The sequence below is a fragment of the Eriocheir sinensis genome, chromosome 21 (genome assembly GCF_024679095.1).
Source record: "Eriocheir sinensis breed Jianghai 21 chromosome 21, ASM2467909v1, whole genome shotgun sequence".
In the NCBI taxonomy this organism is placed as follows: Eukaryota; Metazoa; Arthropoda; class Malacostraca; order Decapoda; family Varunidae; genus Eriocheir; species Eriocheir sinensis.
In genome coordinates, this window is record NC_066529.1 from 11,145,894 (window position 1) to 11,171,919 (window position 26,026).

The window sequence follows — 26,026 nt, forward strand, 5'->3', positions numbered from 1 at the left end:
AAGTTGACTGTTCTTTCATATGTTATAATACTAAGATTAAATGTGTATGCATATTTTTTTTTTTTTTTTTATGTCGTGGTTTTACTTATATTAGAACATTTCTACATCGCGGGCTTGGAGACATGCGGGAAAGCTGTACAAGGGGATCCCCCTATTCTGAACCCCCCAACCGCACGTTTAGCCGAGTCAGACTTTAGTGTATGACTGCCAGTTTATACACGTTTTTCCATCTAGTATTCATATCAGGGAAAAGCTACCCTGAAAAACTGGGCAGAAGCATTGAATTGAATGTCAAAATAAAGTTTATGATCAATTTTAACTTTGGAGACTGATTCAGCATATTACCCACACAGTCCGTCAATGCCACCTCCGGGCAAATGGGTAAGTGGCACGGCACCCAGAAGCTGACCCTGCTCACTGGATTGTTTCTTTAAGAGAATCCTGAGTGGAGGGGGCCATGGGTGGGTCCACAGAGTGTGTGGCTTGAGCAAGGTAATAGACCCTGCCAGGAAGTACTCAGGATGGGAAGGGGGCCTGCATGGAGACTTGCCCAGAGGGACCCCTGGGCTTGGGCATCGCAGGGTGCGAGGTGACTCACCCCCTGGCATATGCCCCCAATGAGTGATTGAATGATTTAGTTTTGAAGGCTTTGTTTCACACCTCGGCTTAATTTTGGAGGATGGGTTAGTGAACATAGCCTGCTGGTCTTACTCTCAGGCTTAGGGCCGTATTACAAGTTGAATCTGAGAAGGTTCAGGTCCCTACCGAGTTATTCATCCTGAACTCTGTAGGGACCCAAAACTTCTTGGATTGGACTTGTAATACGGCCCCTAGACCAGCCTTTGTAAGGACCCGAAACTTCTCTGGTTTAATTTGTATTACAGCCCTTATACTCATGTATGTGCTCTTACAATGAGCACTAAAAGGCAGAAACATAATTATAAATACAAAACATTATGCAATTTTGGTATTGAAAAACAAAACAAAAAAACACTGGATTATATGAAAATCGTTTATCAAAAATAATGACCCCTTCACATAATTTATTATGCCTCCCGAGTAATCAAGGCATGCAGGAGCACCTCACATAGTACATAAACATGGTATTATATAAGCCTCAGTAAATGGTCATTGGGGCATGACTCTCCCTGCCCCTCTGCCCTTTTCCTTAACCTACCAATCAAGTCAGTACATTACACTCCTAGTCTCCCCATCCTCCTTTTATGCTTAGTTCACCAGCATACATATCTTTTCTCAGTTCTTGCATCATGAACATAACTCAAAATGTATTAAGGTGCATATCTTGAACATGAGAAAAACTTCTAGTACAAAGGAGAGATCATGGCACACAGTATCATAAAGGCTTTATACTCTCGTGTCATTCATTCCTTCATGCTTGAGAAGTGAGCTCATCACAAGGCTGTTATTTACATCATTCTATCAGAGCATGGGAAAATCTGACAGAAGTTAATAATTCATTTTGAGGACTTAAAACTCTTCTTTCTGCACCTTCATGACAGCAAGTAAATATGTACACTATAACAGCTTACATTATCCACTTCAGTATTGGTGTGTAGAGGTAATACTTCCTGTGGCTGCAGCCTTTCCTTCCCTGCTCCAGCCATGGCTTTGACTAGCACATCAAATACTTAATAATCATCTGAAACAACTAAAAATCATATTTTTCTCTTATGCTTTGTGTACATAAAGCAATGTATTCAGTGGCACATCTGAAAAAAAATAACTTCCTCTCACTACTCCTCTGACAAACTGTAAACCAAGAAACAGTTCCATCTCTAATAATACAATACTGGGGGAAAGGGAAAAAATTCCCAACTATGTTCATAGTGTCAATATGTAATTGTCTGTTACTTTGTTCATCAATGTGTGTGTGTGTGTGTTCAGTTTAAGCTTAACAATACTAACTAGTGCCTAGTGTTGTCTGTTCTATTTCTGGTGAGCTCTGAGTGGCCATGATGGAGTGTTGTGTGGAGACAGCCATAAACAATTTATTTACCAAACTCTTGGGAGGATTGTGCACATTCCTCATCGCTAATGCTTCTCTGACAAACTCTAGGACAGAGGACGTATCCTTCTGTGCTGTCATCTTGGCAATGGTTGGAATGTGTAGGCCCTCAATCATCTCCTGGCTCAGGACACGGGCAGAAATGTTCTCAATAAGTTCATCAATGTCAGAGTTGCACTGGAGCAGTTTTTCTCGATATGCCCCTTTGGCTTGCTCGCCTGTCTGTCTAAATTTATCTGAGCACATTTTCATCACATTTACATTGTTTGGCTCTGACAGGATGTCTAAAACTTTGTCTGACTGCACTCCTACATCCAACACAGCCTTGATGATGGGGACCACAGCGAGAGACTGAGCTCCAAGTGTTACACCAAATTCTGACACCATTTTAAAGCACCTCAGGATCAGATGAACCCTTCTCTTGCAGCTTTCTGTTGCTTTTGTGTTGAGAGATGGATTGTGGGGTGCTGTTTCATTCTCCAGAGCTGCACTGCTGATGTTTGATATCATCTGATGGCAGCGAGACATTTGAGCAAGGCAGCTGTTAAGGCTGGATGAGGTTTTTCTTTTTTTCTTTCTTTTTCTTGACTTGGACTTCCGTAAATCAACACTGGGGGCTAATTGCTTTGATTTAATTGGAGAAACTGATAATGATGTGCACCTTGCCTGGTCAGTACTTGAAGGTAACTGTGATAGTATATTACTAGAGACACATGATGACTTCTGATTAACTCCTGGAGGTGACTCAAGTACTATACAATAATCCTCCTCCTGAATAACACCAGCATTAGTGTTGGCACAGTCACCTTCAAGCGTGTGATTTTCTTTATTGACCTTCGCTTGCTTAGGCTGGTTTTCTCCACTGGCTCTTTGAGAATTCTCTATCACAGTTCTGAATTTCTCATAAAGCAGTTCACTCTTCTGCTTCTCCTCCTGCAGCTCCTTTTTCACCCAATCCCTCCAGAAAACTCTCCATGCTTTCTCACGGTGTTCTGGGTCCTGTTGTGCTGCTCCTCCATTGCTTTCTTTGTACTGTGTGTTGAATGCCGTGAGCTTTTCTTCAAAGTCTGGGTGGGCTTCTGGGGTCAGCAAATAAGTGTGCCACAACAACCGGGACGTCCCTCTCAGCTGCTCCCACAACCCCCTGAGGCAGCCCTCCATCGAGTTCAAGTCAGAGCTGGGGGAACAGAAACAATTCAGTCAATGATTTTTTTTTCAGAGACTTAGATATGTTGGATGCAGAGGGAAAGGGTAGACCTCCACCCTGAAACATACTACAAGTGCTGAAATATTTTATTAAATGGAGAAATGAAGATTCAGACAACTGGAGAATCCTAGGGTGAAGTCTGCAAACAAGAGGAAGAAAATAAATTTGGTGCAGTTACCCACCTTAAGAATACCAAAGAGCAGACTACACATGCCAGACAGAAATGAAATGGAAATCAGATGAAAAAAGGATGAAAGCCATCCTTTCCCACACATATGAAACCTGCCAAGCAAACACTAAAAGAATTTTTTCTTCATGTGACTAAGATGCAAGTTTGATGACCTTGTCATCAAGATGGCATAAAAAAATGTTATCCCAGATTCACACTTCCTTCCAGAAAAAGAAAAATTATGTTATTTGTGAGAATGTGATCTGAAAATACTGCAACCATTCTCAGTGACCAATTGTTCAATAAACAACCATTACATTTGAGGCAGGTAAAAATAACAGGAAATTTCTCCTCACCTGCTACTAGTAGAGGAAGAACTGAGGGAATCTGAGGATCTGTTGGAAAATGACAGCTTCCTCTTCCTCCCTAGTGGCTGGCTGCTGCCCCTGTCACCACCACCAGGACTGCCACCCATCACAGACTTAGTCTCTGTAACAACAGCTCCACAAAAGTCTTCCTGCAACAATTCACTTTCTACAAAGCTGCACTCGTTGGGACTATTGAGGCTTTCACCACATGGTTGAGAGCCAATCTGAGGGATGGCTTGAACTCTCATGGACTGACAATCTTCAGGATAATAACCCAGACTTTCTTGTTCCTCATCAGAGCTGGTCAGGATGATTATCTCCACAGAGTTGGTGTTACTCAAGACTTCCACATAAGAGAGGTCTTCCTCAGTCTCTTGTGGGTCAGGTGGAATGCCCTGCTCAGCTGAGGCTTCATAATTATCAGTCTTATTGTGGGTACTCTGGGGCTTGGCAAGGCAAGGAAACTGTGCCATAGGTGGGCTGCTGTCCTCAATGGGCCCATCTAGTGCTGATGGGGCTCTGTTGCTGGGCTTGTTCAATGCTGGTGAGGCTGTATTCCTGTGTTTATTCAATGCTTTGGGGGTCGTATTGCTTTTTTTGCTGAGTTCATCCAATGTTAAGGCTATGGCAGCATTTTCATCCTGTGTTGGTGGGGTTACGTTTTTGTTGTTTTTACCTGCAGTTGGTGGCGCTGTACTGCTACTCCTGCTGTGGCTAACCAGCGCTGGTGAGGATCCATCACCACCCTTCTTGTTTTCATCTGCAACTGATGGGATTATGTTGCTGTTCTTGTTATCCATTGCTGATGGGGCTGTGTTGCTAGTTTTTTCAGTCACTATTGGTGAAGGTATGGTGCTGCTTTTCTCTAATAATGGTGAAGCTGTGGTGCTGCTTTTCTCTAATAATGGTGACCCTGTGGTGCTGCTTTTCTCTAATAATGGTGAAGGTATGGTGCTGCTTTTCTCTAATAATGGTGACCCTGTGGTGCTGCTTTTCTCTAATAATGGTGAAGCTGTGGTGCTGCTTTTCTCTAATAATGGTGAAGGTATGGTGCTGCTTTTCTCTAATAATGGTGACCCTGTGGTGCTGCTTTTCTCTAATAATGGTGAAGCTGTGGTGCTGCTTTTCTCTAATAATGGTGAAGCTGTGGTGCTGCTTTTCTCTAATAATGGTGAAGCTGTGGTGCTGCTTTTCTCTAATAATGGTGAAGCTGTGGTGCTGCTTTTCTCTAATAATGGTGAAGGTATGGTGCTGCTTTTCTCTAATAATGGTGACCCTGTGGTGCTGCTTTTCTCTAATAATGGTGAAGCTGTGGTGCTGCTTTTCTCTAATAATGGTGAAGCTGTGGTGCTGCTTTTCTCTAATAATGGTGAAGCTGTGGTGCTGCTTTTCTCTAATAATGGTGACCCTGTGGTGCTGCTTTTCTCTAATAATGGTGAAGCTGTGGTGCTGCTTTTCTCTAATAATGGTGAAGCTGTGGTGCTGCTTTTCTCTAATAATGGTGAAGCTGTGTTGCTGCCTTTCTTTTTGTCCACTATTGGTGAAGCTGTGTTGCTGCTTTTCTCTAATAATGGTGAAGCTGTGTTGCTGCCTTTCTTTTTGTCCACTATTGGTGAAGCTGTGGTGCTGCTTTTCTCTAATAATGGTGAAGCTGTGTTGCTGCTTTTCTTTTTGTCCACTATTGGTGAAGCTGTGTTGCTGCTTTTCTTTAATAGTGGTGAAGCTGTGTTGCTGCTTTTCTTTTTGTCCACTATTGGTGAAGCTGTGTTGCTGCTTTTCTCTAATAATGGTGAAGCTGTGTTGCTGCTTTTCTTTTTGTCCACTATTGGTGAAGCTGTGTTGCTGCTTTTCTCTAATAATGGTGAAGCTGTGGTGCTGCTTTTCTTTAATAATGGTGAAGCTGTGTTGCTGCTTTTCTTTTTGTCCACTATTGATGAAGCTGTGTTGCTGCTTTTCTTTTTGTCCACTATTGATGAAGCTGTGTTGCTGCTTTTCTTTTTGTCCACTATTGGTGAAGCTGTGTTGCTGCTTTTCTTTTTGTCCACTATTGATGAAGCTGTGTTGCTGCTTTTCTTTTTGTCCACTATTGGTGAAGCTGTGTTGCTGCTTTTCTTTTTGTCCACTATTGGTGAAGCTGTGTTGCTGCTTTTCTTTAATAATGGTGAAGCTGTGTTGCTGCTTTTCTTTAATAATGGTGAAGCTGTGTTGCTGCTTTTCTTTTTGTCCACTATTGGTGAAGCTGTGTTGCCTTTCTTCATGGGTGTACCAATTGTTGGTTGGGGTGTGTTAGAAGTTTTGTCCCATGCTGATACAGGTGTGTGACTGCTCTTGGTGTGTTGAGCCTTTGCTGGGGTTGTATTAATTTTCTTATATTTACTCTCAGCTGATGGTTCTGTGTTGCTATGTTCACTCACTGTTGGGTGGGTGTTGCTATCTTTATTCTGTCTGTTTGTTGAGTCTGTGTTGGCCTCCTTGCTGTGTTTATCCAGTGCTGATGAGGCAGCATTGTTGTCCTTTGTGTATTGAACCACTGCTGAAGTTTTGTTGTCTTTGCTGTCCTTACTCTGTAAGTTTTTAGCCTCAGAGACTACAGAGTGACTCGTATCTGGAGTTCCTGAAGCAGTGGTGTCCCTGGTGGGCTTCGCATTAGGGACAACAGATTGCCTTTCAGCTGCAATCATTACATTAGTGATAGCATCCTTTTTATGGTCATTCACAGTCTCTTTCTCCACTGACACAGCATCCTGCTCCTCCTTCAACAAGTTTTTAGGGCACTCGTCTTCAGGGTCACCCAAGTTCTCATCCGAAGCATCTGCATCGTCCTCCTCCGTCTCCGACAAGATGATCCACTGCCCATTCTCATCATTCATCTCAGCATCAACACCTGTAATACAAGAAGCACACAACCTCAGATCATGTAGTTTAAAAAAAATTTCAGACAACCATTTGTATTTTTAGCATTTCCCTTATAACCTATTTTGAAGTTTCTTGACAGTACTAGGAGTTTTCTGCCTCCCGTCATCTGGTATTTAGTTATCTGTTTGCACAAAACAAATAATCTTTACCTTAAACATCTCAACTGTAAACTCACCTTTTGTAAGTGTAAATCTCTGAAGGTGTTGATCCCTTTCAATCATGGCCTTGTCCTCCTTGGGCAAAGTTACATCTTCACCCTGGATGACAATTTTGTCTTTCTCTGCTCTGAGAATCTGATCTTTCTCTTTTCTTTGTGACTCTAGTCTCTTTATCTTGACAGTAACTTTATTTTCCTCTGACCCATTAGCTTGTTTATCCTTTTTTCTGAAAGAAACCTGCCCTTTCTCTGCTTTAGAAGTGATCTCGGCCATTAATATTCCAGAAGCTTTTGGAATTACTCCAGTCATTTTTGTTTTTGAAGTCCTCTGACCTCCAGAATTAAATTTATGTTTCTTTGTCTTGGGAGAAAGATGACTTTCATTTGCCCTTGAAATCAACAGACCTCCCTCTGCTCTGGGACTAAGCCTACCTTTTTCTGTGTTAGAAGTGAGGTGATCTTTCTCTGGCCCAGTTTGTTGTGGCCATTGTGCCATCCTCATCATCATGATCTCCTTGCCATCCCAGTGTTGCTGAACTGAGGCCTCTGCTGGGGCTCTTAATGCAGTCTTCTGGTGTACTTTTGGTGAGCTGTTACCTGGAATGTTTGAGGTATTTACTGGAGTCTTTCGTAAAGTCCTTTTTGGACTTAATCCTGAGGTATTCCCTGAAGTCCACGGGATGTTTATTGGGGTCTCATGCAGGACTTTTCGCGGGGTCTCAAGCAGGACTCTTCGCTGCGGGGACTCATGTTGGGTATTCTCTATTGTCACAAGGAAGTCCACCGGGGTCTCTGAAGCAATAGTCCAATGTGTTCCTTCTAGAGTGCTTCCAGGGTTGGTTGGTGTAAAGTCACGCTTGTCCAGCAGATCCTGCCTTACTGCTATCCTGGGGTGAGGAGGAAATGCTGAGTCAAATGTGGGAGGGACAGGGTGAAGGGAGGGTGCTGGTGCTGGTGTTGCCCAGGATGTGTGTGCTACTGATGGGTTGTTGAACTGTATAGTGCTAGGGTACTGGGAGGATGCTGGGCCTGCCAAGTCTTCTGTATTCTCTTCCTCTATCTCAGCTTCTTCCCCCGATGAAAATTCTGAAAACAATGAGGGTTTAGATTTGTGGACTATGTTCCTTAAGCAATAATGATTATATCTGGATAATATTTATATTTACAGCCAAGCCACACTGTAACAGTCTCTGCTCTCACAGATTTCAGTTCTGTTGGAGGTGTTCTTGGGTTCTTCCCCAAAAATAGAGGCAATGGACTTTACTTAACTTTTGAGCAGTCTCATGCATCAATAAATAATGAAAATACATTTTGGTAATACATCCTGATTCGCCAATCTTGAGCTGAGTTTAGAGGGTTTACCAAATCACTCTTCCAAAAAATATCATCATATATGAACAAAGAAGGAAAACATTACATTCATAAATCTCAGCATCAGATAATTTTCCTTACCTGCATCACTAAAGACAGCATCATCAATGTCTTTCTCAGCACTGGCAAAGTAAGCCAGAAAGTTCCCTAAGGCTGTGATCCAGTCTTCCTTCCCTTCCTTGTACAGGTCCAGTGTTTTCATTAGAATGGGATATTTTGCTAAGTGTGGTTCCAACATCTTCAGCCAGGCACACTTCATATCATGGAAAAGTACTCTCCATCTTTTCCTTTTATTGATCACTGGTATAGCTTTTTTACAGAGCTTGTACCACCTGTGTAAGTCTTCGTGTCTCCAATTATGTGGTTCGTGCAACAGGAACACAGGGGTAATGGGCGGCAGGAACACAGCAGAACCGTCTCCAAGGTCCTCAGACAAGAGCTCAGTAAATGTCTTTACATTAGTGATGAAACTTTCTATTTTCTGTGCAAAGCAGGCTTTCATCTCTTTATTGCTAATTGCCCCAGGAATATCCCACAAATGATAAACTTGGAGTATTTCTTTGCATTTGCGGGACACACATAGATCAAGCTTAGTACTGGGAACCATATGAAAGATATCTACAAGTATGACCCATAGAGTATCTTTTGGCCAGAGCTTCTGATACTCTTGGATTACAGTTCTGCCACTTCTATTCAGTGTTACCCTCTCAGGCACGACATGTATGGAGAACTGACAACACAGCTCATCCAGCTCAGCAGGGAGCTGGTCACCAATGATAACAACCTGTCTGAAAACTCGGTCCTCTTTGTTCGTCATTTTCTGTGAGTGGAGAGAAAGCATCTTTCCTACCTGGGATGAAGACTCAAGGAGACTTATGAATGGCATAATGGAAAGCTGTGATGATATCTTGACCCCTGACAAAACAAGTGGGTATTTCTCCAAAACTAATTTCACCACCTGTTTCATCATTTTCTTCCACTCATTCCCAGATGTGCAGGCATGGGCAGCACCTCCGCCGAACAGTTTTGAGCACATCTTCTTGGAGCGATTCAGGTACTCAGTCATTAGGTTTAGAGAAATACCTTCTTCGAGCTTTCCAAAAACAACAGGCCATACTTCATATAATCTAGAGTAGACCATCTTTATTAAATCATATGTTTTTTTATCACATATGAAGAGTTTGTATGTTTCAGCAACACTGTGTAGCTCTTGATGATCCATGAATGTTTGTCCATCCAACACTGCTATTGGCACAGGAGGCACTACAAGCAGCAAGGCGCTGGACAAAATCCCACTCTCCAGTTGACTCTTGAATGTACTCACAGTATTCATCACCTCCTTAACCTTACACTCAATATTACCAACCCACTCACTCTTCTTTACAGAGAGGCTTTGGAGACTTGATATGCACTTATTATTATTTAAGCACTTGGGATAATCTTTGAGGTCAATGAAGTCAAGTAAACCAAAGCAGAGCATCCACACAGTGTTTACACTCCTTGGGACTTGGGAGTTATACTTCTTAACTATGTTTTCCATGGCACTTGGGTTGAGTTTCTGGTGTGTTATCAAAGTCACCTGAAAAGAACCATTCAGGGAGTTAACACTTAAATGCCCTCTATGAATACAAAACATTATGAAAAAAAAACGGGAGCACAGTGTAACAAGTACGTAACAGTGCAAACCATACAAAAGCCAAGATGAGCCATAAGTCATAAAGTGGGTAACAGGCTGCCTGATTAGCTAAATGACTAAATGGGGGAACTTTCCACTTCACGGACTAGATATCTAAGTGAACTCATCTAAACAAACATTACATGAAATCTAATTGACTGCTTAAATTAGCATGGGTGAAACAATCTTCAGTCTGGGTGAAATACTGTACTAACAAGACTGGATGACGACATGGCTGACAAGCATTACATGGATCTGAGCGACTGCACTCATACTCTTCTCAACAACATTTAAGATGCAAGGTTTACCAGCTAACTTGTTTACTGACTGACTGGTTGGGTGATATATAGTAAAACCCTCTGGCTGCCACCATACCTTTTTATAATATAGAAATGGGTCTATTATGTCGAGGAGAACATTGTTGTGCTTGGCGTCACCGACCACCACCACATGCACGTCCCCGCCACTGCTGAAACACACACTGGCATTACCACTTGTCTGCTGCATGTGCTCACCAGGAAATAGGAAAGCAAACTTTACAGGTTTAAAGAAATATTGCCCTTAGCCAGGACTCAGTCACCAAGAAGCTGAAATAGCCAATTAGTGTCCGAGATGCTATTGCATTTGGCCAACAAGGGGCCGGGAGGGACTCTGCTCTTGTCTGGTGCACCCTTGTTGGTGTCACCCCACATTATTATTTTGTTTTAAAATGTTGATAATTGTGTCTCATATTTTTGCTTGACTGACTTGCCTCACCGCCACACAGACTGAATTATTTATCACTTCCAAAATTATTTGTGATAAATTGAGGATAATCATTTATCATAACTGTCCCAAAGTCAGGAATCCTGTTAAACAAAAACTATTAAATTCCCCAAGTGTAAAGAGTCATGTGAAGGTAGTGCATGTGTAGTGTTAAGTTTCCTAAATCTATGGTTTTCAAACACTTTTGGATGTGACTCAACATGGGGTTTATGCATTACCCTTATGACCCCTTTCATGGCCCACAATGAGCAACACTTTATCCAGTACAGATTCATCAGTCTGTTGGAAGAGCCGACCCAGTGAGTAGAATCCTAAAACCTCGTACTGGGTCATGACCTGTACTTTGAAGAACCTTGCTGTTAGTTACTTACGGTGGAGATACAGGTCCCTGACTCTTTGCCTTGGGTTTCACCTTGAGAAAGAAACACATTTAACATTAGTCTTCAGTGACATAAGCCTTCCACATTTTTTATATACAGCTCTGATGCCCTATTCCCTTGCTGAACTTCCCTTGAGAGGTTGTCATGGTAAAATACTCTCTACTGTGGTGGGCACGTTTCTGCTAATCCACAGAGCTAACTTTTTTTATTAGTGGATTAGTGTTTTCACTAAAGTTAGAAACTGTCAGTGGACCAATTAGCTTCTGCTAAGTTTGGTTCTACTTACAGATCTCATACATTTTTGTTTCTGTTTGTTGTTGACCTATCTCTAACAGTTAGTTAGGCACACTACTGGCTGACCACCTGTAAACGTTTCAAGACGTCACTGTTTGACACCCCAGCAACTGAGCAGCATTATGTAATTCTGCAGTTCTGAGTTCCATTCACTTAGCCATGATGTTTTCATGTTACACCAGAGTATGTTATGGCCTATAGCACTATTTGGATATGTACTTTGTTCTATAGTGCTATTCAGATATCTACTTTGCCTTACAACACTACACTTTAAGGCTCATTTACTTATCATTTAACTTCAGTCTTCAAAGATCCAAGACATACTATAAACAATGATGGAAATTTATTTACATCACTATAAAATATCTATTTTCCCTATGTCAATGTTCAGTGGTTCAGTAGCAAGGAATCTGCAATATACAAATATTCACAACATGAAAGTAAGTACTGAGCATGTTAGTTACGTACAACTGTTGCATCTCTTTTCCGAATACATCAATAGTAATGATAAAGACATCAAGGAAAGTCAGAGTACATGACGTATATTATGCAAATGGTCTCAGTATTTAACTTTGACTCTGGGTTTCATGGTAGAGCAATAAATAACAAATGATTAATAAAAAAAAAACTCCATACCTTATCATTCTTCTTGGCATCAGCAACAGGTGGTTTTTGTGTCCCTCTCAACTTCATAACCCTGGCAAAGATCTTCGCCACTCTCTTCTTGATTGCCAGGCATCGCTTCATCGTGCACTCCTTCGTCAGGGTCACCCCATTGGCCTCTGTAGGGTGTGTGAAGGTCTGGTGACTGGTGCAGCTTTCTGGAGGGCTGTTGGGGCTGATGCTATTTTCTGTGGGGTTTTCATTATCTCCAGTGGTGTGGGTTATGCTGTCCTGTGAGGGTCTGTGGCTTTCTGTTGAGGGGATGCTTCTGGTGTCCTTCATGACATCCTCAGCATGTTGTTGGTTGCTACATTCTGCTGGGGGGGATTTGCTGCTGCCATTTGAAGAGCTGCTGCCATCTTCTCTGAGGTTTGTGTAGTGTTGGTCACTGTTCTCTGGGGCACTAGAGTCATCAGCAGTATACACATCAACAAGACTCCAGTTAGGAAAGCCAAGCAATGTTGCATCTTCCTTAGCCCATTTGTTGAACTCCCTCAGCCCAGCACACAGCCCATTGTACAGCCCCTCACACCTGCTGCTGTTGACCCTCACCTGGTGGCCCGTCTGGCTGTAGTGTCTCTCTGCCTCGTACGCCTCGGCACGGTCAATCTTCACAGGCAACATGCCTGAGAATATGATGTCACAGTTTTCCATAGCTGTGATCTTTTTCCGCAGGGCCTTTGCTTCATTTATGAGGTGTTCCTGAGGATTTGGTGCTCTGGAGTCTTGCAGGCAGTAGTTGTACAGAGGCTCCTTGCATAGAAACAAATGGCATTCCTTATTTATCTCGCGCTTCAGTGCTGACATGGTTCCACATAGCATCACGAAGAGTGTGTTCTTGTAGACATTCCCAGTCTTCTTGATCATGGAGAAAGCATTTTCAAAATTTAATTTGTTGTCATAAATGTGGGAAACCTTCGGATAGTAAAAGGATTTCAAGTAAGCATCTTGCCGGTCAATTAGAAGCACAATCTTTTCAGGTAGAATCTTGGGGTTCTGTAATAAAGAATAGAAAAATAAAACTGCAGAAAGAAAAGTTCTAGAATACAGCATACAATCATTGTCATTATTGCATAAGCATATTTTCCAGTTTTAAAAAGAGCAGGTGGGTGATTAAAGCTGAAAACAAGGAATTTCTTTAAAAAGGTTACTCAGATGTAGGAATGTACTTACTGGAATGTGGGAAGCCACAACAGTATTTGTACTCTGAAGCGAAACTGTCAGTGGTGGGGCGGAAGATTCCAATGCTTCACGCTTCCTCTTTGTTCCTCGTGTTTCTGTCTCATCATCTTCCACCTCAAAGAATGAAGCAGCTGTCATCCTTCCCTGCTTTGGTGATACAGCTGTGCCATTGTGTTGAAGGGCAGTGGTGGTTTGTGGTGTTGATGTCGCTGCCTTTGTTGTGGTGGTGGTGGTGGTGAGATCCCTGGTGGTGATGGTGGGTGTCTTGGTGTTGGTGACAGTGGTGGTTGTGGTAGCAGGTGCTCTTGTGGGGGGCGTGGAGGCAGCAAAGACGCTATGGGTAGTGGTATATTTGGCATTAAATGTCTTCTGTTTTTTCTTTGGGTTAAGGACAAGGGCTTCTCCACAAGTAGAAGTGGCTCTGGGGCTCCCATCATTTAACACAAGTGGGAGCAGTTCCTCAGCATGTGTGGAGGCTTTGTCTGCCATGCTGCTGCCTCTAGAGTGCGGGCCATTGCTTCCACTTCTCCCTGGAGTGTGAGAGACATCACTCCCACTCGCCATTGCTCTGTGAAGCTTCAGCTTTTGTACTTGGTATTTAGAGCCATGAATAAGAGGCTCCAATGTTTTGCTGGCTGCCTAAGTGATGACTACTGGAGGCCTTCATGGTCTGTAATCTGAAAAATCATCATATACAGAATGTCTCCAGCTTAAAGTTTGTTGTTTGTGATGCTTCATTTGTCAGCTCTCTATAATTCATGCTTATTAGGATACTGACTAAATGTACAAAACAATGAAGATTATTTATTCCTCACAGCAAGCATTCAGTTTATGGTGTCCAATTCAACTCCACATTTTTTGTGATAAATTCAAAAGAAATTCATTGCTCATATAATTATTTGGGTATTAGGAAAAATGTCTAAATTATCTTTTATCTAGAATGCAAGTACTTTTCTGAACTGTCTATAATGAGTTAACTTTATGCTGCATACATTTCCATACAGTAAGTAGTATTTTAAGGTATTAGGGGGTGACAGCCAGTATATTGGATGAACAAAGTGGATAACTATTGGATTGTCATCCAATATTCATCCACTTTTCTACCTGGTTTACGGTCTTTTCACCCACAAGTCATTTCGCCCAAATTATTAGACAACCTTGAAGCTTGAAGCTATTTACAACATTAATATTTTTTTAACCCAAAATCGACTATAATTGACGGCATTTGTTATTGCTGCCTGCATATTATTGACACTGATAACTGTTTACTATGCGTAGGCAAGAGTACAGTATCCACGAAAATGTGACGAAATCGGACACGCCGTAAGACAACAGGTTGCCAGCACACGATAATGCTCACTTCAGACTTGGGTGAACCGATTATAGTTGTTGTAATGTTCTATACTATTCCCATTATGTTGAGGCCTGTCTGGTGGGGCACCGAAAGGGAATTTCCCTGATCCGGCGTTGCCAGATGTACTAGCAACAATTAAAGGCTTAGTCCACACCACCCATGAGGTAAGAGTTAAGGTGCGTTTTTTTTATAGAGGTTTCCCCAGGCAGCGCGAGGGAGAATGACTTGACTTGACCTGATTAACGGCGGCCTGGGAACGGTATGCCAACCCTTAATTCAAAGTAGCCACGCCTCTCTCTCTCAATGTGTGTGTGTGTGTGTGTTAAGTAAGTTAAGTTACGTAATGTTTATTGCCATAATATACACACATTGATATATACATATAAATATAATTATAATTCTGGCAACGAATCTAGCCTGTCAAGCCGAAGCTTCCCGACAGACTATATTTATTTCATTGCACTATTAATATCTTTCTAAAGGTTGCAGATAGCTCCCAACCATAAAGCTAAATACAAATATACAATAAATAACATTAACTATAATACCAGATGAAGTTATAATAGTTATATCTAAAATGTTAACTATAATAACAACTACAACAGCATCAACAATAATAATAATAATAACAATAATAATAATAATAATAATAATAACAATAATAATAATAATAATAACAATAATAAAAATAATATGGACAATAGTACTATGCAATTCACTGATTAGATTTAATAATGTAAATTTGTGTTCATGTTTCAGGAATAAATTATAATTTTAACCGTGATTGTTTTGGATTGCAAATAAGTGTGTTTTTACTGACTTTTTAAATAGAGAGAAATTATTACTATTAAGGAGATTTTTTATTTCTACTGGCAAAGAATTCCAAACTTGAGGTCCTGAGCATAAAATACTATTTCTGAAAAGAACTGTCCTGAACTTTGGAGAGATAAGGTTTATATTGTTCATGCCAGATATGCAATGTATTAATAACTTGAAAAGGATGAGTTCCATGCATCAGTGCGAGGTTTTTATAAATAAATAATAGTAGAAAATAACAATGAATGTTTTTAAAATTAAGAAATCTATGTGTGGAAAATACGTTATGTGTGGAATCAAACTTGTTCATATAAAACATACACCTAAATATCTTATTTTGAGAAACCTGAAGATTTTTAAGAAAGGAAGGTCACGTACACAATAAATGAGATGCGGGTAACAAAGTGTATAATAAATACTGATAAGTGCTATTTCTTATTCGATACAGTATGCCACATATCCTAGATAGTTTATTTGCAACAGAATTAATTTGGTATTTCCAATTGATATTTTGATCTATGAAAACGCCCAAAAACTTAGTATAAGAAACTCGTTCAAGTACTTTTCCTTCAAGTGTTATAGGTGGCATGTTAGTAGTGACTGATCGGTTTTGAAAGATAATGTATTTTGTTTTAGTGATATTTAACCTTAACTTATTATGTTTAAGCCACATATTAATTGAATTGAGCTCATTATTAATGTTTATATGCAAACTATTTATATTTTTATCATCTAATAGTAAATTAGTGTCGTCAGCATAAATGGTATACTTAAATTTATTACTAGCATTGACAATATCATTAATATAGATGAGAAAAAGTATAGGTCCTAGGATAGATCCTTGCGGTACACCCTTGTTGATAGGCTTGAAAGAAGAATATTTAGAATTACAGTAAACAGCTTGAAATCGATTTGTTAAATAATTTTTGAATAATTCTAAAGGAAAGGTGTGACTGTGTGTGTGTGTGTTGGGTTATCATAAGAATCAACCTCGTGTACCTGTGGATTAGCGTGGTCAATGTACCCTTGACCCAGCCTTAAAAATGGCAACATTGGAGAAGAGAGCTGCCACATTTTGTGGTATCTATAAAGTCATTGTTATCATTCCACTAGAACAATATTCAAAGCTCTCTATACATCCTTATTAGAAATTTATATAAGCGCACTATTATGAAGGTTCATTTAAAAGTAATCTCACAATAAGACAATAATTGTTGCTAGTACCTCTGGCAACGCCGCATCAGGGGAATTCCCTTTCGGTGGCCCGCCAGACCGGCCTCAACATATTGGGAATACTGTAGTACATTTTTAAAACATAAGGAAGTGTGAAATTTCAAACTTGAATGTGCTTCAATGTTTGTTGAACATGTATATAAAGTAAGAATGTTATAAGACAAGCGCAAAATGGAGGAACAGGCACTTGTAAATATCGACCCATCTTCTCAATATCTCGTCAATATTATCCATACCGGTATATTGTTTGTGTTTATCAATCAAACAAAGTTAAGCAGTTTTATGAAAGTCTGTCTTACCTCGCTGATCCCTGTCTACTAAGGAAACGCAGCGTGTCTTGCGTGTGTTGTCAGGTTTGGTGTACAACCGTCCACTAGTTTGTTTAAGTGCAAGCATTAAGTCACTTAATTTTCTTCCTGACTGGTGTCATTTTATATGAAGTTGTGGTAAGTACTACTGTTATACACTGTTACTTCAGAAAAGAGTTGCTGTTGTTGCTGTTAAAGCGATCACCACCTTGTTTATGTTTGTGGAGAGGTTTGCAGTTTAATTTAGGAGTCATTGCTTAACTAAAACTACACTAGCCAGTGACCCAAGGCTGAACCTTGACCTTATAAGATGCAGGGTGATTTTCAGGGACATTTTTTTTGGAAAAAAGTGCGTCTTATAAGCCGTCAAATACGGTAGCAGCATCACATTTCCTATGCTGCCGCCTGACACACCTGCCGCGGCTCAGCCCTTCCTGTCTTGCCCGGCACACTGGTTGTGAGAACCGAAAGCATCTGAGAATAAGAGACTAACACGGACAGTTCTTTCCTGTGGTTTTCTGGGAGGCTCAAAGGTTAAGAGAATACTTAATGACAACAGAAGTTGTATGAGTAGAAAACAAGATATCGGTGCGTTAATACAAAACAACCGACCAGACAAATGCAAACTATTAAGATTCACCAGAGTGCACAACCTCATCCATCACACTTACACTCTCCACAATTCAGATTGAGAATCAGTTCACACACAAAAGTACCTTGGTATCCATCTCTCAACTAACTTGAAATTTAACACTCACATAGACCATATCAGTGCCACAGCCAACAGAACGCTGGGGTTCCTGAGGAGGAATTTACATAACTGCACACCTGACATTAAACACATAGTTTATGACACTTGTGAGACCAACACTGGAATACTGCTTCATGGTGTGGGATCCTTACACACACAGAAACATTGATAGGTTTGAACAAATCAACACCAAGGCAGCTAGGTTCATTACAAACAATTACACTCGAACACCTGGCATCACAACACGGATCAAACAACAGATAAACATGGAACCTCTTCGCATACGCAGACAAGCACACACTTACACTTATGTACAAGATAACAAACACTCATATTGACATTGACCCACAAACATACCTACACAAGGCAAACAGTCAACGTACTCGTAACTCACACATCCATAAATACCAAACATATCACACTAACACTGACGCATACAAGCACTCATACTTTCCACGCACCATACGTGACTGGAACAGCCTCCCTCATCAGATTTTAGACTGCAATACAATAGACTCATTCAGAAAACAAATACACAATCACTTGTCACCACAACACACCAACACTAACAATTACACTTGATTCACTTCCCTCCCCCGTCCCCCCAACAGCCAACAAATATGCGTGTTATGCACCTGTACGGGTGTCCTGCGCATCATATGTCCAGATCCAGATCCTTATCCACAAACAGCTCCCCCGGGCAGTGGCAGCACGCACCTGCACCTCGGCCTGGCGCGGCGGGGAGGGCGGCCAGCACCTCCCTCCTCGCCCTCTCCGGTGCCTTGTGCTGCCTCTGCCAGCAGCCGGTGGTTGGCGGCGGCCCCTCCGGTGTCTCCGCCGCGGGGAGGGCCGTGTGGTGGCTGTTGTCACCTGGCTGTCGTGTGGCTGGCCGGTGTGGTGCTGGGCCCTGCGTGTGGTGTACAAGGTGCGTGTTGACTTGTGTGGTTACCGCCTCGCCTTGGTCTTGGCCTGGGTCACCCCCTACAGTGTTGCCACCTTGAAAAAAAAAAAAATTGTACCGCATGTTGTACTGAAAGAGTACCATTCGTACCACTAAATTTTAAAAATGTACCACAAAATGTACCACTTTCTATTTAATGAAATTATAATGGGTGATAAGGTAATATACAGACAAATCCTTGGTAATCAATGCGAGAAGGGAATACATCCATTATTTATTTCAATTTAGTTGATATTAATTAATGAGTTAATTGTAAGTTTAATGCTGTATAAAAATACAATAAAGGAGATGGGAGGTGCCTGCCAGGCGCCAGCTCATCTCCCAAAATGAATAAGAATACAAAATGTACAAAGCATACAAAAGTAGAAAAAGTTATATATATATATATATATATATATATATATATATATATATATATATATATATATATATATATATATATATATTTTTTTACAGCAAAGGAGACAGTTCAAGGGCACAAAAAGTAAACATTAATAAAAAAAAAGCCCTACTTGATGCTCTAAAAGAATCCAAAGAGGTGGCCGAAAGATAGGTCAGTTTCGGGAGGAGAGGTGTCCTGATACCCTCCTCGTGAAAGAGTTCAAGTCGTAGGCAGGAGGAAATACAGATGAAGGAAGATTGTTCCAGAGTTTACCAGCGTGAGGGATGAAAGAGTGAAGATGCTGGTTAACTCTTGCATAAGGGGTTTGGACAGTATAGGGATGAGCATGAGTAGAAAGCCGAGTGCAGCGGGGCCATGAGGAGGGGAGGCATGCAGTTAGCAAGTTCAGAAGAGCAGTCAGTGTGGAAATATCGATAGAAGATAGAAAGAGAGGCAACATTGCGGCGGAATTTAAGAGGTAGAAGACTATCAGTATGAGGAGGAGAGCTGATGAGACGAAGAGCCTTAGCCTCCACTCTGTCCAGAAGAGCTGTGTGAGTGGAGCCCCCCCACACATGAGATCCATACTCCATACGAGGGCGGACAAGGCCTATATATATATATATATATATATATATATATATATATATATATATATATATATATATATATATATATATATATATATATATATATATATATATATATATATATATATATATATGTAAGTGCAGTCAGTTTGACTGTATAACGGCGAAGAGAGGAATAGAGAGAACACTGATGATGGTAGTAAACACAAAGGAACACAAACACAAAGGAAGAACAAACAACAGCAGACCTGCTGGTCCTTACGAGGTTGTTTGTGACAAGCTAGAAGCTACACTAACTATCTAATCAAAGGTGGAAGATGAAGGACAGCAAAGGCGAAGGCTCCTCCCCACCCCCCCATCCCTCCAGCCAAAGCTGGCAGGAAAGGAAAAAGAACCATGCAGCATGGAAAAACTGCATGGAATTTATGTAGGAAAGAGGAAAGAACTACCATTACTGCTACCACTAACCGGGCGATAAAAGCGGACAAGGACACCAGTATTCGAAAGAACTTAACGTTATAACGACAATGAGTAATATCTAAGTTGCTGGTTGGATTCAAAACACTTATCTAATCTATTCTTGAAGGCCGTAACTGTTGTACTATCAACGACATCACAAGGTAGAGAGTTCCAAACATTAACAACTCGATTGGAGAAGTGTTTAGCTTCGTGCGACGAGAATCTTCTACCACTTATCTTCAAATTGTGATTTCTTCTTGTTCTATTTGATCGATCAATTGTAAAGTAATCTTCCGCATTAATATCACTGAATCCTTTGAACATTTTAAACACTTCTATTAGATCGCCTCGCATTCTTCGTTTTGATAGGCTGAATAAATTTACTTCTTTAAGCCTTTGTTCATATGACAAATTTCTCAACCTAGGAATCATCTTTGTTACTCTTCGTTGGACCCGTTCCAACTTTTCTATGTCTTTTCTGTAGTAGGGAGACCAATACTGTACACAGTACTCTAGACGGGGTCGAACCAACGAATTATACAGTTTTAATATTACTTTTTCCGATTTATTATTAAAGACTCGTCCGATGAAGCCAACCAATTTGTTTGCAGTTTTAACTACCTCTGAACAATGCTGACCGGGCTTTAAATCGCTTGATATAGTGATTCCAAGATCCTTTTCTTTACTTACTGCAGAAAGTTGTTGGCCATTCATTACGTACCGAACGCGATTGTTATTTTTTCCGATGTGCAACACTTTACATTTCTCAACGTTAAATTTCATTTGCCATTGATTGGCCCAACGTGCAAGTCGATCTATATCTGATTGTAAAGCTTCTTCGTCGAGTATCGCAGTTATTTTACTAGCAATTTTTGTGTCATCAGCAAATTTTGATACTTTGCAAGTGAGCCCATCATCGATATCATTAACATAAATTAAGAAGAGCATGGGGCCAAGCACTGATCCTTGAAGTTCGCCGCTTTTGACATCGAGCCAGTTAGATGTAGAAAGCACAAAGCCGACCCTCCCTATGACCATAGGCCTGAGCCAGCAAGTGCCACCCCAACCTCGATAGAGAGACGATCGCCCGTTTTTCCGTATCTTCTGTACCTCGATCGCCGTCAAACTTTAGTATGTATCACGGTAGGTATGGGTTGTATGTTGGCTTCGTCCGTGAGGTGTAGCAATAGCATAAGTTTGTGATAATGTTTACCATAAGTGAGGTATCTTGACCGCATCTGTCAGGTGGCACTGTGACCTCACCCTCAGAGCACAAACAAACATGTGGGATTCGTTACAATACCCACGCCGCCCCTAGGCCGGGAATGAGCGGGAAAAGGCACTGGAAGGGCAGAACAGACCCAGCCCCGACAGAGACGAGACGTGTGCTCGTCCCCTAAGAGACACAAGAAGCAAGGAGACGAGCCACGAGAGCCAAGGGGATCGAACCCGTGTGCTGGACAGCGACGAGCCAACTGTGGAAGGAGCCTACTGTTGTTGAGTTCGGAGAAGGACACGTTTTGGTATGTTAATAGTTGTACTGTTTAGTTGCTTTATGTATGCTGACGAGATAATTTATGTCATATGTGTGGTTTGTAAGGAAGAGTGATTACTCAGGAACGCTATGTATATATCGTTAAGGCTAACGGAGTTAACTGTTATATGTTATTTTTCGTAACACTGACCAAGACATGGTAGAGTTGTTTGTATTGAAGAGAATTACGCAGGAATTTATGGTCTAATTTATTTAAGTTTCGTACGTCTAAGACTTATTGTTAATTTGCAGAAACGATTACACCAAGACTGATGTGAAGACATACTGATTAAAATTGAATTCAGTCAGTCTGGGAGTTTCAACCACCTTAATACCCGGGAAAGCAGTACGGCGCCTACAATATACATACATATATATATATATATATATATATATATATATATATATATATATATATATATATATATATATATATATATATATATATATATATATACGGGCCATCAGGAATATTCACTGCCAGCCACCAGTGATATAGCAAGGGTCATTATGAAAATAGTACATTACATACTGTAAGCAACACAATGTAGAGAGTGTGACAGGAGGGGGTACACCAAAAGTTAAAATCTCTGGGCAAAATGAGGGTGCTCCTTCAAAATGCAAGAAAGGGTACCAGTATTTTATAAGCCAGCTCACCAGCTCAGCCAGCTCCCACCGACCCTGTGGCCTGTATAGTGCTGTTGAAGGGCAAGCCAACATATGTAATCATAGTGAGTGACCCCCTGGCCTGTCTCTAAGTTTGCAAGGCTCAGGGGCAGCCCCATGCACTAACTTCCGAATAATACTTGCAGTCCAGCATCAGGACATCATCATACTGTCTATCATCAGTGAAAATACAAAGACTGGAGACTTGGCATATGTGTTGATATGACAAACCCATTAACATTAAAAATGGCTGAAAATCATTATTATTACCGTCTCCCCCTCCCCGTCTCGTCCCCACGGTCCCCGACTCCCGAGGCTCCCATGACGCCATGACGGTCACTCCCGTCCGCTGTTTCGACAAAGTCACCCGGCCACGAGTCTATGACTTGGTATAAGTGACTTTGGTTTCAACAGAACACCGTGACTGCCATTACGCCACTCGTATACAAGGCTCAAAATCACTTAATACTTGTGCTTGAGTTTCAGAAAATATAATGTTTTTTCTTTTACTCTTTTTCTTAGTAAATTATTTCATATTCTTATCATTTTAGGATATTCTTCAAGCAAAACTTCAAATTGTACCGTTGACAAGGAAAATTGTACCGTTCCATGCAAATTGTACCAAAAATGGCTTTATTTTGAAATGTAGGACCACAGTACCATTAGCTTCAAAATGTACCATTTTGGTACAATTGTACCGCAGGTGGCAACACTGCGGGCCCCCTAACTGCCCATAGAGTCCCTTGATAGAGTACCGATATAGGCGGCCCTCTGTAGGAGGCTGCTGGGCGCCATTATTGGCCCAGGGAGCACCGCGCCAACTTTGAACTCAGGTATCAAAAAGCAATTTTTTCCCATTTTTGGAGTTGACACGGCTGCTTTTTAATGTAGCAATGCCTTGCTACCTGGCTTGCTGCTGTAGTAACAGGCCGGAGAGGGGATACAAAGTTTATAAATTCCCTGCAAGTCCGCTGAGAAGACAGAGTTTGGGCTGCTGGTTCTCGCCGGGTGTGGACGTGCTCTCCCTCTCTCCTTCCCTCCCTCCCTCACCCATCCCATCATTAAGATAAGTGAATCCACACACACATAAAACTGTTTTTTATTCACATACATCCTGTTTTAATTTGTTTTTAGTTTTTTTTAATAGTTATAATCTAGTTGTTTTACCTTAAATTTTAATATTTTAACCTTTTAATTGGCTTAAATTTTAATATTTTAACCTTTTAATTGGCCACTACACTTCAGTGCCGGACGAGGCTGTTCCAGTCCACGAACCGGCACACTGACACTAGTAGGGGTCGTATTATGAGACATTTCGCCGCCCAAGAACACATATTCGACAAGGCTTTCGTAGGAGTTGTGGGCATTTCCAGGGGTAGTTTTATGACCCTGGTGGTAGTGTGACCCTTCTTCTGTACCATGAACCTAAAGAAACACTCATTAGAACCCGACTGATCTCCTCTTTGACCTTTAGAAATAGCTGATGTGGCAAAGTGTCTTGTAATACCAGCCCTAGTAGGCATCTGCCGACAACAGAAAAACACCGTACACATTCACAGAATGCAAGACACGAAAACTATTATTCCGCCATACACAGTGCCCTCCTGATCACCACATTTATACACATAGCACTTATACTACACTCACCAACACATTCGAGGACACAAACAACAATCCCACAACAGTCACAAACAAGCACTCATACTACTCAACAATCGTCTTCGCACACCGTGGTTCAGTGTTTCAATCGGCACACCAACAACGACACAAAGGTAGTACATAAACGACACGCCATCCTTCTCTTGTTGCTTCTTTGTGGAGACACGGGCGCTATGGTCAACCCTGGCCCTTATTGCCCCAAGTACGCTTGCCAACTTTGTATCAAGGCAGTGAGGTGGGGCAGAGGGCCATCCAGTGTGATTCGTGTCGTGATAGATCCGAGCATGCTGGCTGGTACTACGTCAGATGTATCGAGTCTTTCACGCCGATCGACTTACGCTGGATTAGTTGACAATAGTGTCTCGTGGATCTGCATTAGATGAGGCGTTCCTAATTTCTCATCCTCATTCTTCTCAGCTAATCCTGTTCCACTATTCAACTCCTTCGACACGCTTTATCAACACAACACATACAACCCTGACATACAACACACTCCCCTCTGGACCCTCTGTTCTGTGATCTTTCGGTCCTTCCCTTGGCACTACTTCACACTATTTCAGGGGCAACCTTCCCCTATCACTACTTCACGGGTGTCACTACGTCAACACTGGGGACTTCGGTTCAGTAATTCGCCCGTTCCTTTTCCTCATTGCATTGCCGAGTCAACAACAGCATCAGCCGATCATCTGTTTCGTGAAAGACCTTTACAATAACGCTTAGTTCTGATACCACCTGATTTCGAGTTAAGGTACGTGCACACTCAGTCGACTTCACTTGACACGAAAACGTAAAACAGGCGCAAGCACGATAGAGGCCTTCGTACACTAACACCATACCCACTGTCACACTAAGTATCCCGTGACGAACACCACTGCAACCATACTGTAAATGTGTGATCACCGTCACTGTACACGTGCACAACCACTTAAACGTCGAACACATAAGTATAAATCATACCTGAAACCTGAAACAGCTGTCACAGGGAAAATGTACATGCCAATCCCGTAGACGAAGCCGCCCGCTGGCTTCGTCTCCGAGCCGAGCTGTCCTCCTCGTCAATGATGTCGTGGAGCGTAGACTTTACGTTTGACTGTGACCGCCGTTGTGTAGCCGGTTGGACAATAAAACGACCCTTCTCGCAGACGCGCCATGTAATGTGGTCAAACCTGTCAACAATAACATTTACCTTGAGGATTACAAACATAAAACTCAAAACGTCCGTGTCTCTGAGCGCCACAACGGGCAGCTAAGCACTTCACTTAACATTTACTAACGTTAACATTCATTTAGTGTCCTACATTGTATGTCACTTAACCTCTAACGTCCAACATTGTATGAAGACAACGAAGGCAACAACAAAACAGTATATGATTGGGTATATAGGCAAAGATGTAATCGTACTACGGCAGGCAATTGAACTTACGTATTCGGGGCCTACAGAAACGACTCCGTCGTTCTATTCCTCGTGTCCCTCCTTCAGGTGGAGTTCTCCTGCAGGGGCAGACAGCGAAGACGAGAAGACACGTCTTCCCGTCGTCAAAACCTTTAGCGATCTGCCCCTCCCTCCTCTCCTTGAGACCATACTCTCTCCTGTATGACGTTTCACTCAGGACACTGAACAAGGGCGCCTTCATACGAGTGGAGGCAGTGGAGGCCAGCCTAATGGGTTTGGTGACCTCTCCGACCGTAATGTCATAACATTCCCGACGATAAATAAATGGCTTTTGCGATAGTACATGAATATCAACGGAGGACAGGCGTCCCTACACCTTGAGCGCCACAACCTTCATACTCTTTTCCTATTTATCGTATTTACTTATCCGATCGGCGATAACACCTTTTCTAATGATCCACTTCCCCTTGAATAATAATTGAAAAAAATCAACACGTGTCGTTCAAATAAAAAAAACACATCCTCCACATAAATCTAGAGTAAATGCAATGTTAGTCGTGGATAGCTTGTGGGAAAAGGTAGTTGTTGTGTTTGTTAATTCTTGAGTTTGTCGCGCTGCACCTCAGATGGCAATAAAACGCCCAATACCACCTGGAGAGAGAATTCGGTCCTGCTTAGCTGTAGCCCTGATGACGTTCTTGTCTACTTTTTCCTTATGTTAATCAGCTTAGTTTAGTTTGTTGCGCC

The 26,026-nt window shown here is 41.6% G+C and overlaps 1 protein-coding gene across 1 annotated transcript; it reads right to left on the reverse strand.

Moving 5' to 3' along the window:
- Window positions 1-993: 993 nt before the first annotated feature.
- LOC127001442 (uncharacterized) lies at window positions 994-25,938 on the reverse strand. Its single transcript, XM_050865970.1, has 11 exons — window positions 25,310-25,938; window positions 24,844-25,052; window positions 18,271-18,631; window positions 13,165-13,850; window positions 11,965-12,987; window positions 11,026-11,066; window positions 10,265-10,358; window positions 8,296-9,793; window positions 6,862-7,929; window positions 3,759-6,654; window positions 994-3,203 (listed from the first exon to the last, which is right to left on the reverse strand). Exons 4-11 carry the CDS (start codon window positions 13,735-13,737, stop codon window positions 1,922-1,924), a joined length of 8,475 nt encoding a protein of 2,824 aa, XP_050721927.1. The 5' UTR covers window positions 13,738-13,850; window positions 18,271-18,631; window positions 24,844-25,052; window positions 25,310-25,938; the 3' UTR covers window positions 994-1,921.
- Between the last annotated feature and the right edge of the window lie 88 nt (window positions 25,939-26,026).